Source organism: Mercenaria mercenaria, chromosome 10, assembly GCF_021730395.1.
Source record: "Mercenaria mercenaria strain notata chromosome 10, MADL_Memer_1, whole genome shotgun sequence".
Classification (NCBI taxonomy): domain Eukaryota; kingdom Metazoa; phylum Mollusca; class Bivalvia; order Venerida; family Veneridae; genus Mercenaria; species Mercenaria mercenaria.
Window position 1 is genome coordinate 40,674,976 of NC_069370.1, and position 14,772 is coordinate 40,689,747.

Sequence of the window (14,772 nt, forward strand, 5' to 3'; positions counted from 1 at the left end):
ATGTGTAACTTGAGTCCATTGACCCTTTCATTAAATTGAAGCAATAGAGGGAAACTTGTGCTTTTTTCCTCATTATTAGATGGTTTTGGTCCTCTGATGGCCTTCGTTTGGGATTTATTATATGGAAAAAGTTGCAACTTAAATGTAAAAAGGTTATCTTTTATTTTAGCATATATTACTAGATTTTGAGAATATGGGTACCATTCATGATTGAAAGTGATGTTATCGTTCCCTGTTTTGGTTGTGCTATAATGCTGTGGTTATTTTACAGGGGCAGAAACAGTACAAGAAGAAAAAAGCTGCTACTCTATTGTTACAGTGTTGTACCAGAAGGTGGAAGGTAACAGTTCCCGCCTGCTCTCCCAGCAAACATTTATATATTGGACCAATATCGGCAAACTGATATCTGTTTATATTAATGATCCAACATTCAGACAATATTAGGCATTGAAATATCTGGTGGAAACAATGTGGCACTGATATTATGTAAACTTTGCAGAAATGATGACAGACCATTATTATAAACCATACCTGTCCAATATTGGCTTGATGTGTAATGCTTGCTGGGCTATAGCTTGTTTTTTTTGTTCTATTTGAGCAACCCTTGTGCAAACTGTTGTGCAACATCCACATTTTAGCTGTGAAATACAGTCATTGTGAGTCCCTGTGTACCAATGAATTTCTTTTTCAGTCACTTGCCCATTGTTAAATGGTTGTTGAATATAGTAAATCCATGATACTCTTTGTACTTCCTTAGCTTGCATGATTGCTAAAATAGTTCACTGTGTGTGGGAATCTTCTGTTCTTGCAGAATTTCTTTGCTAAATTCTATTTGAAGTGGCTACTACTATGTATTGAAATAGTAGAGAAAATAGTTGTATTATTGTATTATAAAAAAGCTCAATTATTATTAATTATAGAGGTATACTGGTTTTTAATTATTAGAATTTTGGCTATATATAGAGGTGTCAGCTACTGCTCTTCTGACCTCAAAAGTGGTTGTATGTGACTATAACCTTTTAAGTGTCAAAGGCAGTCTTACAATGGTCAAAGGTGAGTTTCCTATTTCTATGTACATGCCACTGTAAGTAACAGAAATATTCCTGTCAGAATTTCTCAAAACATGAGATATATACTGATTTACAGCTGATTTTATTTATATAATAGAATAATTGCTCAGATTAGGTCAGTTTGGAAAGAAAACAGAACAAAACAGTACAAGTTTTATTTAACTTGGTCAGACAAAAACTTTCTTTTATAAAATGCAATTTTGGGCAACTTTACCCAAGATTGGCTTAATAACTGAAATATGGAAGAGTATGTTTCTGTTTATTACGGTGGTTTATCTTGGTCCTTTGCTGTTGCTAGTGATTTCTGCTTTGAATTTTGTATCATACCTGTCAAGTATTCATGCATGAGCATATACATGCAGTTAGTCTGTATAAATTAGGCATTTAATTATCATTATAAAGTCCAAATGTCTCCCACAAAGCTGTCTAGACTGATAACAGTGCACAAAATTTGGCAGAAGAGCCCCTACCCACCCCCTAGACTTACGGAATTTGTTACATCAAAATCAGAAATTTTAGGCAAAAACACACCTCTCACTTTATGGACAAGATGAACTTAAGGCTGAGATTTATGTTAATTGAATGAAATTTCGGGAAAGGCTGAACAGATTTTGTTTTTCCTTGGAGATATTTATGGGGGAAGAGGTGTACAAGTTATTACTTACATATTGTCAGGTACAGTAAAAAGAGAAATATACATTTTTTGTAGTAAATAGATTTTTGTAAATAGGTGGAAATAGCTCATAGGTTTCCTTTAATTTTGGGACAGTTAGCAGAAATATTGTACATGGTACTATAAGTAACTTGACAGGTATGATGTGTTATATTTAATCAGAGTTTGATTTTCTTGCATGCCCAACAGGATTTAGTACCTGTGTTTTGGCCTATACTGGAAAAAATTTATGAATGAATGCGTAAATTCATACACTGTTATGATAGAATAGTGCTTTAAAAGAAAAGCATTGGTTTTATTTTATTTATTATATTATTTGGAGAAAAGGGTATGCAAGAAAAAGAATCTCATCACTGGTTAAAGGTGTGGATGGAAATATCTTTGTCTCCGGTAGCTTTTTGCGGTAACTCGGCAGAGCCTCATTACCACCTAAACAGTTACGTTGGAGCAAGGTATTTCACCTGCAGCATCAACCAAGGAAAGATTCTTATAGTGTGTGATGGATGCTTTTGGTACTAAATTTCAGGCCAGGAAAGTGCTAGCAGAATTGAAACATGAGAAACGATGCCAACTGGCTGCCACTGACATACAGAAACATTACAGAGGTTGGCAGGTCAGCAATCACAAACCCAAGACTTAGTGTATAGATTAGTGGTAGGGGTAGGGAGATGAGCATTGGGTAGATGGGTACTGTTAGTTCCATGTTTTATGACCTGATAATGAAGAAAATCCATATCATATATATGACTTGTTTCAGGTCATTGGGAAATTGTGTAACCATTTTATATAATTGATATTCATAAGTGGACCATCACTGTCAACTACAAAAACCATATCTTACAATTACTAACCCATAACATAATTTTATGGAATAAGCAATTGGTGTCTCATGACCAGTAGCAATGACAAAAACTTGTAGATAAAAGCTCATCTGGGACATATTTATGTCCATCATTTCAAAGAATAGTAATGTCATTTTAGCAATATTTATTTTGTAACTAGACTATTTTTTTTACTAGAAATCTATATCAGCAATATTTTTTGTTATAAGTTTCATCTAAATTACTTTTTCTTTGCTTGCTAAATACATGAAAAATTATACAGGGGTCTCAGTGGCATAAGGACTAATGCAGATTGCTTTGAACCCTATTTTGGTCATTTGTGAGAACCTATCTTGCTGGCTTGCAGAATGGCGCTGCTTCTTCCAAGATACTTGTCAGTGCCTGAAATAAAGACTGAAGTAGGCCACCTTGGCTCTTCCTCCCATCATAAAGTTGAATATCACCATATGACCTGAAATTTGCTAATGCAAATTAAAATTCAAAAAAAAAAATAAAAAAAAAACAATGTAAAAGGATACCTGTGCTAAGAGAAAGCCATTTGCATGATATACTTGCTTTTATTTCAAACTCGTAATACATTTCAGAGTTTCAGCTAATTTGGCTGTTTACCTGTATATTGTCTCGTTCTTGCATGCTGTGATACCTACCGGTATTGTTACACACCCACTCCCAGTCTTATTTTTTCATGGATTTCATATGGCTGAAAAAATATAGACAGTTTAGAACTTTAGTAAACAAAGCCTAAAATGAAATTAGAATTAATTTAATGTCTGAACCAGGTTTGAAATTTTGCTCTAGTTATGTCTCCCACCACACAGTGATGTGGGAGACATATTGATTTACTCCAGTCTCTGTGTGTGTGTGTGTGTGTGTGTGTGTGTGTCTGTCTGTCTGTCTGTCTGTCTGTCTGTCACAAAGCTTGTCCGCACTCTAAGTCAAACATTTCTCATCCGATCTTCACCAAACTTGAACAAAATGTGTTTGACCATGAGACCTCCGCCAAGTTCGATAACTAGCCAAATCAGTCCAGGCATTTTGGAGTTATGGCCCTTGAATTACCGAAAAATCGGCCTTTTTACTCTTGTCTGCACTCTAAGTCGAACATTTCTCATCCAATCTTCACCAAACTTGAACAAAATGTGTTTGACCATAAGACCTTGGCCAAGTTCGATAACTAGCTAAATCGGTTCAGGCATTTTGAAGTTACGGCCCTTGAATTACCGAAAAATTGGGTTTTTTACTCTTGTCTGCACTCTAAGTCGAACATTTCTCATCTGATCTTCACCAAATTTGAACAAAATGTGTTTGACCATTAGACCTCGGATAAGTTCGATAAAGAGCCAAATCAGTCCAGGCATTTTGGAGTTCCGGCCCTTGAATTGTTGTGAGTAAACAGTATATAAAGACTGACTTGCTATTTAGATGATTAGGCAGTTGTGGGAGACATTCGCTTTTCTCAAAAGCAGCTCTAGTTTGAAAATAATAAAATATGGACCGGACACTATCAGTAAGTTCTTGTACAGCTTAGTGAGATATATTCAAAAATTGTTTTGAAATAGTCACAAAGTTGGATCATTTCAATTTTAGGCAAGAAAACTCCTTGCAGAATTAAAACATGCAAAGCGTATGGAATGGGCGGCTAGAGTCATTCACAAGTATTATCTGGGATGGAAAGTCAGGAAAAACTACAAACCAAAGTTCAGAAGAATAGCCGGACCAAAAGTTGCTCGGTTCATGGTTGTTGCTCTGGTAAGAAAATTCTGTAATGACATTCAGGCTGTTGATCTATATCAAACTTACTATGTTGTGAAACACATTACACTCAGGGTTGCAAGGGGATGAGGAAAATGCTGAGTTAGGCATGAGGTTGAGCGATTCAAACAGCGAAAATGTATGGGAAACAGCCGAGGACTAAATGAATTGCTAAAGTGAGCTTGGGTGGTGCAACCATCGTGATCGAGCATTTGATGTTTCACTCTGTTTCTATACTTTTGAAGGATTTTTAGACCACCTGTGTTGTGTATTTTTAAATGATAATAGAATAAAGTCTTTCATTGCATCTCTAAGTCAGAGTAACTTTAAAATTCACATTGTTCCACTAAAACATACTGAATTTGGGCCATTTTGCCTTTTCAGGCAGAAAAGAAAATTGCCTATTCCTGCATCAGTTTTTTTTTTACATTTTTAGCTGGACTTCTTATAGAATAAGCAAGAGGTTTTAAGTTATGTATGCAAGGTCATTTCACAGTAACCATTGCAAGTTTTGCATTGAAACTTAACACAATGCTTCATAGTCAAGTAATGTAGATAACGTTTGGTTGAATTCAGTGTAAATAAGACTTTTTCCACTTAGAAAATTTGTAAGAGCGTTGATCTACGGATCTCGGGGTCGCTAGTTCGATCCTCGGGCGGGGCGTATGTTCTCCGTGACTATTTGATAAACGACATTGTGTCTGATATCATTAATCCTCCACCTCTGATTCATGTGGGGAAGTTGGCAGTTACTTGCGGAGAACAGGTTTGTACTGGTACAGAATCCAGGAACACTGGTTAGGTTAACTGCCCGCCGTGACTGAAATACTGTTGAAAAACGGCGTTAAACCCAAAACAAACAAAACTTAGAAAATTTTATTCAAATTTTGAGTGCAACCAACTATTAAGCTGTATCTTAGCAACAGCTTCACTAAAACTCTTCTGAACCACAAAATACCCTGATTACTGGAAACACATCCAAACTAAATAAACTTTGCAGTTGCAAAATTTGGCCCATGTGGTTCTGGGACGATCTGTGTATGAAAAGAATTGGAACCACTGCCTTACCCTTGCATGATTGAAGAGGCGACTAATAGGGTCTTGACACTTGGTTTTGCAGTAACTCTGTGATTCCAGCAGGTATGCAAATTTTGATTCCATACCTCATGTTTTTATTTCGATGTAAATGAGATGTGGAACCAAAATTTGTAGTCCTGTTTGGCGCCATGTAACCTATACTGTGTTGGTGCACCGTAAAACCCAAATAAAATATTTCATTAGAATAACACTCCTTCAAACTGAAACCAAACAATATTTCAGGACCGAACACAAAATTACCCAAGAAAACCAACAAGTTATAAAAATAGAATTTTGGCACATGTTTTTATCATGATTTCAAAATTTTAATTGATTTGGTTGCATATGTCCATAAAAACTTAATCCCTCTACGGTAACATGCAATATACTGAATGAGATATATACTATTGAATTAAAAAATGTGTACTTCCGGCAAGTGCACAGAGCATCTGACTTTGGATATTTTGGAAGAATACGCTTTTTTCTTGTGCCTAATGAACGGCCACATAATTTGTCCAAACCGCAACGTCTTGCACATCAAAACAAATATGGGCAGTGTTGTTTTTATTCCAAAATCTACCTTTAAATTGATAGGGAATCGATTGTGCGCAAAGCGACAAAAATCGGGATCGATGCCTCTATGGTAACATGCAATATACCGAATGAGATATTTACTGTTGACTTGAACATTGTGTCTTTCTGTCCATGCCGTCATTAGACAGTTCTTTTCAAATGTTATGGGGTGAGTTGAAGTTGGATCGATTCGCGATTGAGGCAGTGCCTTATTTCATGTTACTGTTTCATTAGTAACTAAACAAGTTAAGAATTCAATATGAATCGACTACATAATATTAGATAGAAACTTCTTCAAGGCATCCTTCTCATCAAAGATACTTACATAACCAGGTTAGGGAACTGTTAGTTGAAATTAATTCAAATTATGGACCTAACTTAGCTTGTGTGCCGTTTACTTCGTTCTCCAGTTGTCCAATTGTAAGTTCATAAAAATTGACTAATGAAGTTGAGCAATAAGTTTGGAGCACAGTGATTTATTCACAAATTTCTGGATGTTGTTAGTATTTTGCCCACTCTTTTGGTTGAACTCAGCCATGTAGGAAAAGTTACTGTTGGTGATGTACTAGTAAACATAATTTTAGATTTCACTTACTCTTGACCAACTTATGACAGTATGTTGTACTAGTAAACATAATTTTAGATTTCACTTACTCTTGGCCAACTTATGACAGTATGTTGTAGATCTACTAGTCATAATTTTAGATTCCACTTACTCTTGGCCAACTTAGGACAGTATATTGTACTAGTAAACATCATTTTAGATTTCACTTACTCTTGGTCACTTAGGACAGTATGTTGTACTAGTAAACATAATTTTAGATTTCACTTACTCTTGGCCAACTTATGACAGTATGTTGTAGATCTACTAGCCATAATTTTAGATTCCACTTACTCTTGGCCAACTTAGGACAGTATATGTACAGTAAACATCATTTAATCCACTTACTTGGCAACTTATGACAGATGTTGTACTATAACTAATTAGATTTACTTACTCTTGGCCAACTTAGGACAGTATGTTGTACTAGTAAACATAATTTTAGATTTCACTTACTCTTGGCCAACTTAGGACAGTATGTTGTACTAGTAAACATAATTTTAGATTTCACTTACTCTTGGCCAACTTAGGACAGTATGTTGTACTAGTAAACATAATTTTAGATTTCACTTACTCTTGGCCAACTTAGGACAGTATGTTTCTTACCTTCGAAACTCTGTTTTGAAAGGTGAGATCTGATGGATGTGACACACTGCTCATAATAGTATCATACAAATGTAACAAATTTGTCCTTTAAATCAATGGAAAGATCCTGTACAGGTCCTTAAAAGTCCCGAAATTTTGTTTGGTTTGTCAGAAATATATTTTTTGGCAACAGAGTATTTTATTTATCACCAAAACATAATGGTGCTTCTTGTTATGCTACTCCCCTCGTTATCAAAACATTTAATATTTATGTTGAAATTGTTTAATCAAATTTTTCTTCAAATGCACTTGTGTTTTGTTTCTGACTTGCAGAAACGAAAATTTCTTCTGAATGTGCGTGACAAACTGCCGAGCTTGTCACCTGTAGATAACAAGTGGCCATCTAGTCCAAAGATGTACAAATCAGCCTCAGATCAACTTCAAGTAATGCACCATAAATGGAGGGTAATGTCTGTTTATACTCTTATTTGTGTTACAGATTGAACCTAGATTGGAGGGGGTCCCATGGCCAAATGGTTAAAGTCACTGACTTTAATCTTTTGCCCCTCACCAGTGTGGGTTGGAAACTTCTCTTTGGTATAGAATTTTTCATGTGTGGAAGCTATCCAGCTGACTTGTTGGTGGTTCTACCCAGGTGCCTGTCTGTTATGAAATAATGCCTAGTGGGGCATCTGGGGTCTTCCTTCACCATCAAAAGCTGGAAAAGTGGTCATGTGACCTAAATTTTGTCAATGTGACTCTAAACCCAGTTATATGAATAAATAAAAAAAAATAGAACCGAGAATGAACTATTAACTTTACAAAACCAGAGTCTTTCTGGATTCATTAAATTTTAAGCATATATGATAAAAAAAAAAATGTTTCTTTCCCAAGACACTTCAAAAGAAATCACAAAGAAATGCAATGCTTATTACTGAGACAAGTCTGTATTTAATGGTGTGTCTGTAGTTTTACTTTGGTTTTAGGGTTACCTGCCAATCTGTGGGAAAAAAATGTCTGGAATAAACAGTTTTTCTGACTTGCAGTAGGACAAGGGTTATAGATATTTTTTGTGTAAATGGGAAGAGTATTCTTTTGCATAAACTATCTCTGTATTTAATGTTTGTTATTTCATTTAGTGCCGTAAGTATAGACGAAAACTGAGTGAAGCCCAGAAATACACGCTACGAGAGAAGGCAACTGCTAGTGATATCTTCAAGGACAAGAAAGTCATTTACCCAGAAAGGTTCGTTTTAAACGTACTGTTTTGTTCAAGAAGAATAAAAGATCATAGTACACTTTCATTGCTACAGTGTATTCTAAATAGAGACATATCAGAACTCAAAACACAAATTTGTGTATTAGATTTAATACATAGTAGTAATTTGTTGTAAAACATACATGAGGAATATTGTTATTATGTCTCCCACCACACAGTGGTGTGGGAGACATATTGATTAACTCCAGTCTGTGTGTGTGTGTGTCTGTCACAAAGCTTGTCCGCACTCTAAGTCGAACATTTCTCATCCGATTTTCACCAAACTTAAACAAAAAATGTTTGACCATAAGACCTCGGCCAAGTTCGATAACTAGCCAAATCGGTCCAGGCGTCTTAGAGTTATGGCCCTTAAATTACCAAAAATCGGCCTTTTTACTCTTGTCCGCACTCTAATTCAAACATTTCTCATCCGATCTTCACCAAACTTGAACAAAATGTGTTTAACTATAAGACCTCGGCCAAGTTCGATAACTAGCCAAATCAGTCTAGGTATTTTGGAGTTACGGCCCTTGAATTACCGAAAAATCTGCCTTTATACAATTGACCGCTCTCTAAATTGAACATTTCTCATCTGATCTTCACCAAACTTGAACAAAATGTGTTTGGCCATAAGACCTTAGCCAAGTTCGATAACTAGCCAAATCCGCCCAGGCACTTTTGATTTATGGCCCTTGAATTACTGATTAGATCCACTCATCCAGACCATCTTATTGGATCAACTCGTCTAAACAATCTAGAGAAACTAGACATTTTTCATAGGGGCAGTTGTGGGAGACATGCGCTTTTCTCAAAAGCATCTCTAGTTATTATTATTATACCAGATTTATATAATAATAATAATAACAATATTCCTCGTGTATGTTTTACAACAAATTACTACTATGTATTAAATCTAATGCACAAATCTGTGTTTTGAGTTCTGATCTGTCTCTATTTAGAATACACTGTAGCAATAAAAATTTTCAATGTGATAAAGGATAGGACATCATTTAGGGACCTCCATGGCCAAGCAGATATGATGGCTGACTAAATCATGCCACTCAATAAGTTCGAACCCCCATTGGGGTGAAGAATTCTTTCATTTTCGGAAGCCACCCTTACAGAATGTCAGTGGTTCTACCCAGGTGCCTGCTCATCCCTGAAGTAATGCACAGAGGATCAGCTGAGTCTTCCTCCACTGTCAAAAGCAGGAAAACTTGTCATATGATCTAAATTTAATTGTGTCAGTGTGACTCTAAATCCAACAATTTACAACAGAAACAGATATCATTTGTTAGCCATCATATCCTACCTGCTGTTCAACATTAGACTTAGTACAACATGTAATAGTCTGATAGAAACAGTTGTTTAATCTAGTTCTCTGTGTTTGTCCATAAACATGTTAAGCTGGGATGGTCAGGGATTTTTACGCATAATGTTTTATAGCTTAAGAGTACCGCTCTCAGTTAAGATACAGAAACAAAATTGATTACCAAACAAGATTTTTTCATTCCATCTAATATCAGACATATTGTGAGATGTGAAAAGATGACAAATTTTCAAGTCCAAAACCAGAAATTGAAATGTTTGGCATGTCATTTAATCTTAGGTAAAAAAAAAAAGAGGAAAACAGAAAATGAGGATGGTTTCTTTCGTTTAATTCCAATTTGTATGATAAATTCATATGTGATCTACATACAGCAAATTAGTAAAATCATGATAATGAATCTAATAAGAGATAACTAACCATGTTTTTTTTTCCGAATAGTGAAGAGATTTTGTCTGATAGTTTACCTTTATATTTCCTTAAATAGTTGTTCAAGAATATATTTCATTTATGCTTTTTTGAAATTTCAGAAACATTCTTTAGATTCTATTTTTTTTTTTCAGTGTTCCACGACCATTCAAGGGAGATTATCTGAATATACGAGGAGACATGAAATGGAAAAAGATTCACTCCCTTACCAATGACATTAATCTGGTGTTTGCAGATCTGGTTCATAAAGTCAACAGGGCAAATGGCAAAGTAATAACAATGTTCACATTTAAAGTTTTAGCTGGTCTGATTTAAAAAAATAATCTACAAGGTGTTGTTGTCTGACTATATAAGCTGTGCACTTACCATTAGCTGAGTAAGAAGGCCAAGAGCTGTAACTATCACTTGAGTTACGGCCCTTATTTATGCCCCATTGAATTGAAAGGCCCATGAGGCTGATAGTGTTCGAACTGTCTGTCTGTCTTGTCAGTCCGTCTGTCACATTTTCTTATGTACTTTGCTGCTACAGTTTCCATCTAGTTGAAATGAAACTTAGTATACATCACCAACATGAAGTGGACATGTGCATATTACTGTGAAATTATTGAATTTCGTGGGCATGAACTTCCGTGGTTTTGGTCAAAACGGCAATTTCGTGGGGATATGAATTCGTGGATTTCAACTTTTGAACATAAAATGAATGGGAATTTCACTTGTTTGTTGGGATTAAATTTCGTGGATTGACACAACTACAAAATCCACAAAAATTAGCCTCCCGCGAATATTAATGATTTCATAGTATTTTGACTTCGATGTCCGATTGTTAATTTTTAGAGTTATAGTCCCTTTATTAGAGCTAATGGAGAAAGTTATCATGTTAAATTAAATCTTCATATATATATATATCTGCACTGGCCCTGCAGGCTTTTGCACCAGCCAATCCGATAGGATTCTCAAGGTTTTGTTACATACACACACATGCGTCATCCCTACAGCATTTGTCTGCTGTCTCAAACAGGATAGTTGGGCAATTCTGAATTTAGCATAAAACTCTTTAGTATGTTTCAATAAAACTATCCACTGTATTGTATTCTCCCTTATTTCTGTCCGGTTCTCGATGAATATTGCACTTCAGTTTGTTTTATAATGTGAAAGTGTGATGTCTGAATGAATTTTTACTCACCTGAAACAAAGGTTCAGCATAAACAACTTCCATTTGAAGGATCATCTCCAAACTTGGCCTGTAGCATCCTTATAAGGTCTTCTCAAATATATTCATATGGTTCTGCTTGACTGATTAAAGGGGATGCTAAAGCTAGAGAAAAAAACACCTTTAGATAACTTTTTATTGTGAACTCCTTGATGGATTGTCACCAAACTTTAGCATATTTAGAAAGTCCTCTCCTATTTTGATTCAAATTGTTCCGCTTGACTGATTTTAGGGACAAATTTTTCTTAGAAAAACCTTTAAACAACCCATGAACTGATAGATGGATCATGACTAAACTTGGTCTGTAGCATCCTTATGTAAAGTCCTCTTTCAATTTTTTAATCCCCCACCGTGGCGGAGGGATTATAGGAATGGTCTCCGTCCATCCTTCCGTCCGTCCGTCCGTCTTTCCGTCTGTCTTTCCGTCCGTCCTTCCGTCCGTAACAAAATCGTGTCCGGTCCATATCTCCTAAACCCCTTGAAGGATTTTCATGAAACTTGGGTCAAATGATCACCTCATCAAGACGATATGCAGAACCCATGAGTCAGCCTTGTCGGTTCAAGGTCAAGGTCACAACTCAAGGTCAAAGGTTTGAGCCTGCCATTTTGTGTCCGCTCTATATCTCCTAAACCCCTTGAAGGAATTTTATAAAACTTGGGTCAAATGATCACCTCATCAAGACGATGTGCAGAACCCATGAGTCAGCCATGCTGGCTCAAGGTCAAGGTCACAACTCAAGGTCAAAGGTTTGAGCCTTCCATTTTGTGTCCGCTCTATATCTCTTAAATCCCTTGAAGGAATTTTATAAAACTTAGGTCAAATGATCACCTCATCAAGATGATGTGCAGAACACATGAGTCAGTCATGCCGGCTCAAGGTCAAGGTCACAACTTAGGGTCAAAGGTTTGAACCTTCCATTTTGTGTCCGCTCTATATCTCCTAAACCCCTTGAAGGATTTTCATCAAACTTGGGTCAAACGATCACCTCATCAAGGCGATGTGCAGAACTTATAAGTCAGCCTTGTTGGCTCAAGGTCAAGGTCACAACTGAAGGTCAAAGGTTTGAGCCTTCCATTTCGTGTCCACTCTATATCTCCTAAACCCCTTGAAGGAATTTTATAAAACTTGGGTCAAATGATTACCTCATCAGAACGATGTGCAGAAATAATGAGTCAACCATGCCAGCTCAAGGTCAAGGTCACAACTAAGGGTCGAAGGTTTGAGCCTTCCATTTGGTGTCCACTCTGTATCTCCTTAACTTCTTGAAGGATTTTCATCAAACTTGGGTCAAATGATCACCTCATCAAGAACTCATGAGTCAGCCATGTCAACTCAAGGTCAAGGTCACAACTGAAGGTCAAAGGTTTCAGCTCTGTATCTCCTAAAACCCTTGAAGGAATTTCATGAAACTTTGGTCAAATGATCACCTCATCAAGACGTTGTGCAGAATTCATGAGTCAGCCATGTCAGTTCATGGTCAAGGTCACAACTGAAGGTCAAAGGTTTCAGCTCTGTATCTCCTAAACCCCTTGAAGGATTTTCATCAAACTTGGGTCATATGATCGCCTCATCAAGAACTCATGAGTCAGCCATGTCAACTCAAGGTCAAGGTCACAACTGAAGGTCAAAGGTTTCAGCTCTGTATCTCCTAAACCCCTTGAAGGATTTTTATGAAACTTTGGTCAAATGATCACCTCATCAAGACGTTGTGCAGAATTCATTAGTCAGCTATGTCAGTTCAAGGTCAAGGTCACGGCTAAAATCAAAGCTTTTACCCTTTCACGATCCATAGCAGTGGCGGGGGATTTAGCTGTCTTTCAGACTGCCTTGTAAAAAAAAATTCTGCTTGACTGATTTAAAGGACACCCAATGTTAAAAATAGAAAAAAAATTAAATGACATCCTTTTGGACTGCCTGATAGATCATCACCAGACTTGAACTGTGGCATCTTTGTAAGGTCTTCTCTCAAAGTTATTCAAATTGTTCAGCCTTTCTGATTTTATTGACTGCCAGAGCTAAAAATAGAGAAAACCTTTTATACTAAACAGTTGTTACCATTCATGATTCAGTGTCTCATACATATACTCAAGATCAAATAGTCATCTTCATTTGAGCGACTTAGGGCCACTATAGCTGTCTTGTTCTAAGTCTTTTAGAAATGGTTTCCGAAAAAATATCACATGTGTATATTTACAGATTGTTCAACAATTACTTGTAGTGAGTTCACAGGCTTTCCTAGTTATAGATCATCGAACAATGACATTGAAATACAGAATACCTATAGAATTTATAGAGAAAATCTCACTGAGTCCATTCCAGGACAAACTGGCTGTGTTCCACATGAAAAAGGTAAGAGTTTCTGCTGAAATGTATAGAATTGCCGATTTTGATTTTTCTGCAGCATTACGCACTACTTGGACTCAAAATCAAGGTAACAAATGATTGTTCTATTGACATATCAAGGTAACAAATGATTGTTCTACATATCAAGGTATCATATGATTGTTCTGTTGACATATCAAGGTAACATATGATTGTTCTGTTGACATATCAAGGTAACATATGATCGTTCTATTGACATACAGAGGTAACATATGATTATTCTATTGACATACCATGGTAACATTTGATTGTTCAGTTGACATACCAAGTTACCATATGATTGTTCTCTCAAATATTGACTATATAACAGATTAAATTTTCCTCATTTTGAAAACTTATTTTGCTCTAGTTTGTTTTTGAATAGAAGCTGTAGTACTCTGTAACATTTCTCTAAAATGAGCCGTGCCATGGGAAAACCAACATAGTGGGTGTGCGACCAGCATGGATCCAGACCAGCCTGCGCATCCGCGCAGTCTGGTCAGGCTCCATGCTGTTCGCTTTTAAAGCCTATTGGAATTGGAGAAACTGTTAGCGAACAGCATGGATCCTGACCAGACTGCGCGGATGCGCAGGCTGGTCTGGATCCATGCTGGTCGCACACCCACTATGTTGGTTTTCCCATGGCGCGGCTCAAAATCTATGCAAACATTCTTTAATTTACAGCCTGAGAATGGGGACAGGTTTGCGAAGAAAGGAGATTTTATCATCGGCAATGAACACATTATAGAGATAGTGACCAAATCTAGTCTGTGTGTGAAAAACAAAACAAACACAATGCCTGAAATCAGTATAAGTCCACAGTAAGTCAGCAAGTTTTGTATCTTCTTTTATCTTAGAAGTATTATTATATAGCAGAAGTAAGTGATGGAACTTTGCTTACCCATTTAGCACTGTAGGCAGCGCATAAAATTGTGAGGCGCTTCAGTGGCTGAGTGGTTAAGGTAGCTGACTGAGTCGCTTGCCCCTCACTGTTGAGGGTTTGAAACCTCACT

At 36.5% G+C, this 14,772-nt stretch overlaps 1 protein-coding gene across 12 annotated transcripts in view; it reads left to right on the plus strand.

The window, feature by feature from the left end:
* The window catches only part of LOC123560792 (unconventional myosin-Ia-like), an 87,854-nt gene that overhangs the window by 65,434 nt on the left and 7,648 nt on the right, over positions 1–14,772 (plus strand). For 9 of the 12 annotated variants that reach the window (XM_053552882.1, XM_053552883.1, XM_053552884.1 and 6 more), the window contains 8 exons: positions 272–340; positions 2,270–2,356; positions 4,173–4,334; positions 7,507–7,638; positions 8,313–8,419; positions 10,322–10,457; positions 13,595–13,747; positions 14,444–14,580. In XM_053552882.1, the coding sequence (XP_053408857.1) occupies positions 272–340; positions 2,270–2,356; positions 4,173–4,334; positions 7,507–7,638; positions 8,313–8,419; positions 10,322–10,457; positions 13,595–13,747; positions 14,444–14,580 (983 nt within the window). The remainder of the gene's footprint in view (positions 1–271; positions 341–2,269; positions 2,357–4,172; positions 4,335–7,506; positions 7,639–8,312; positions 8,420–10,321; positions 10,458–13,594; positions 13,748–14,443; positions 14,581–14,772) is intronic. The other 3 variants (XM_053552890.1, XM_053552892.1, XM_053552893.1) reach the window with 1 other exon arrangement.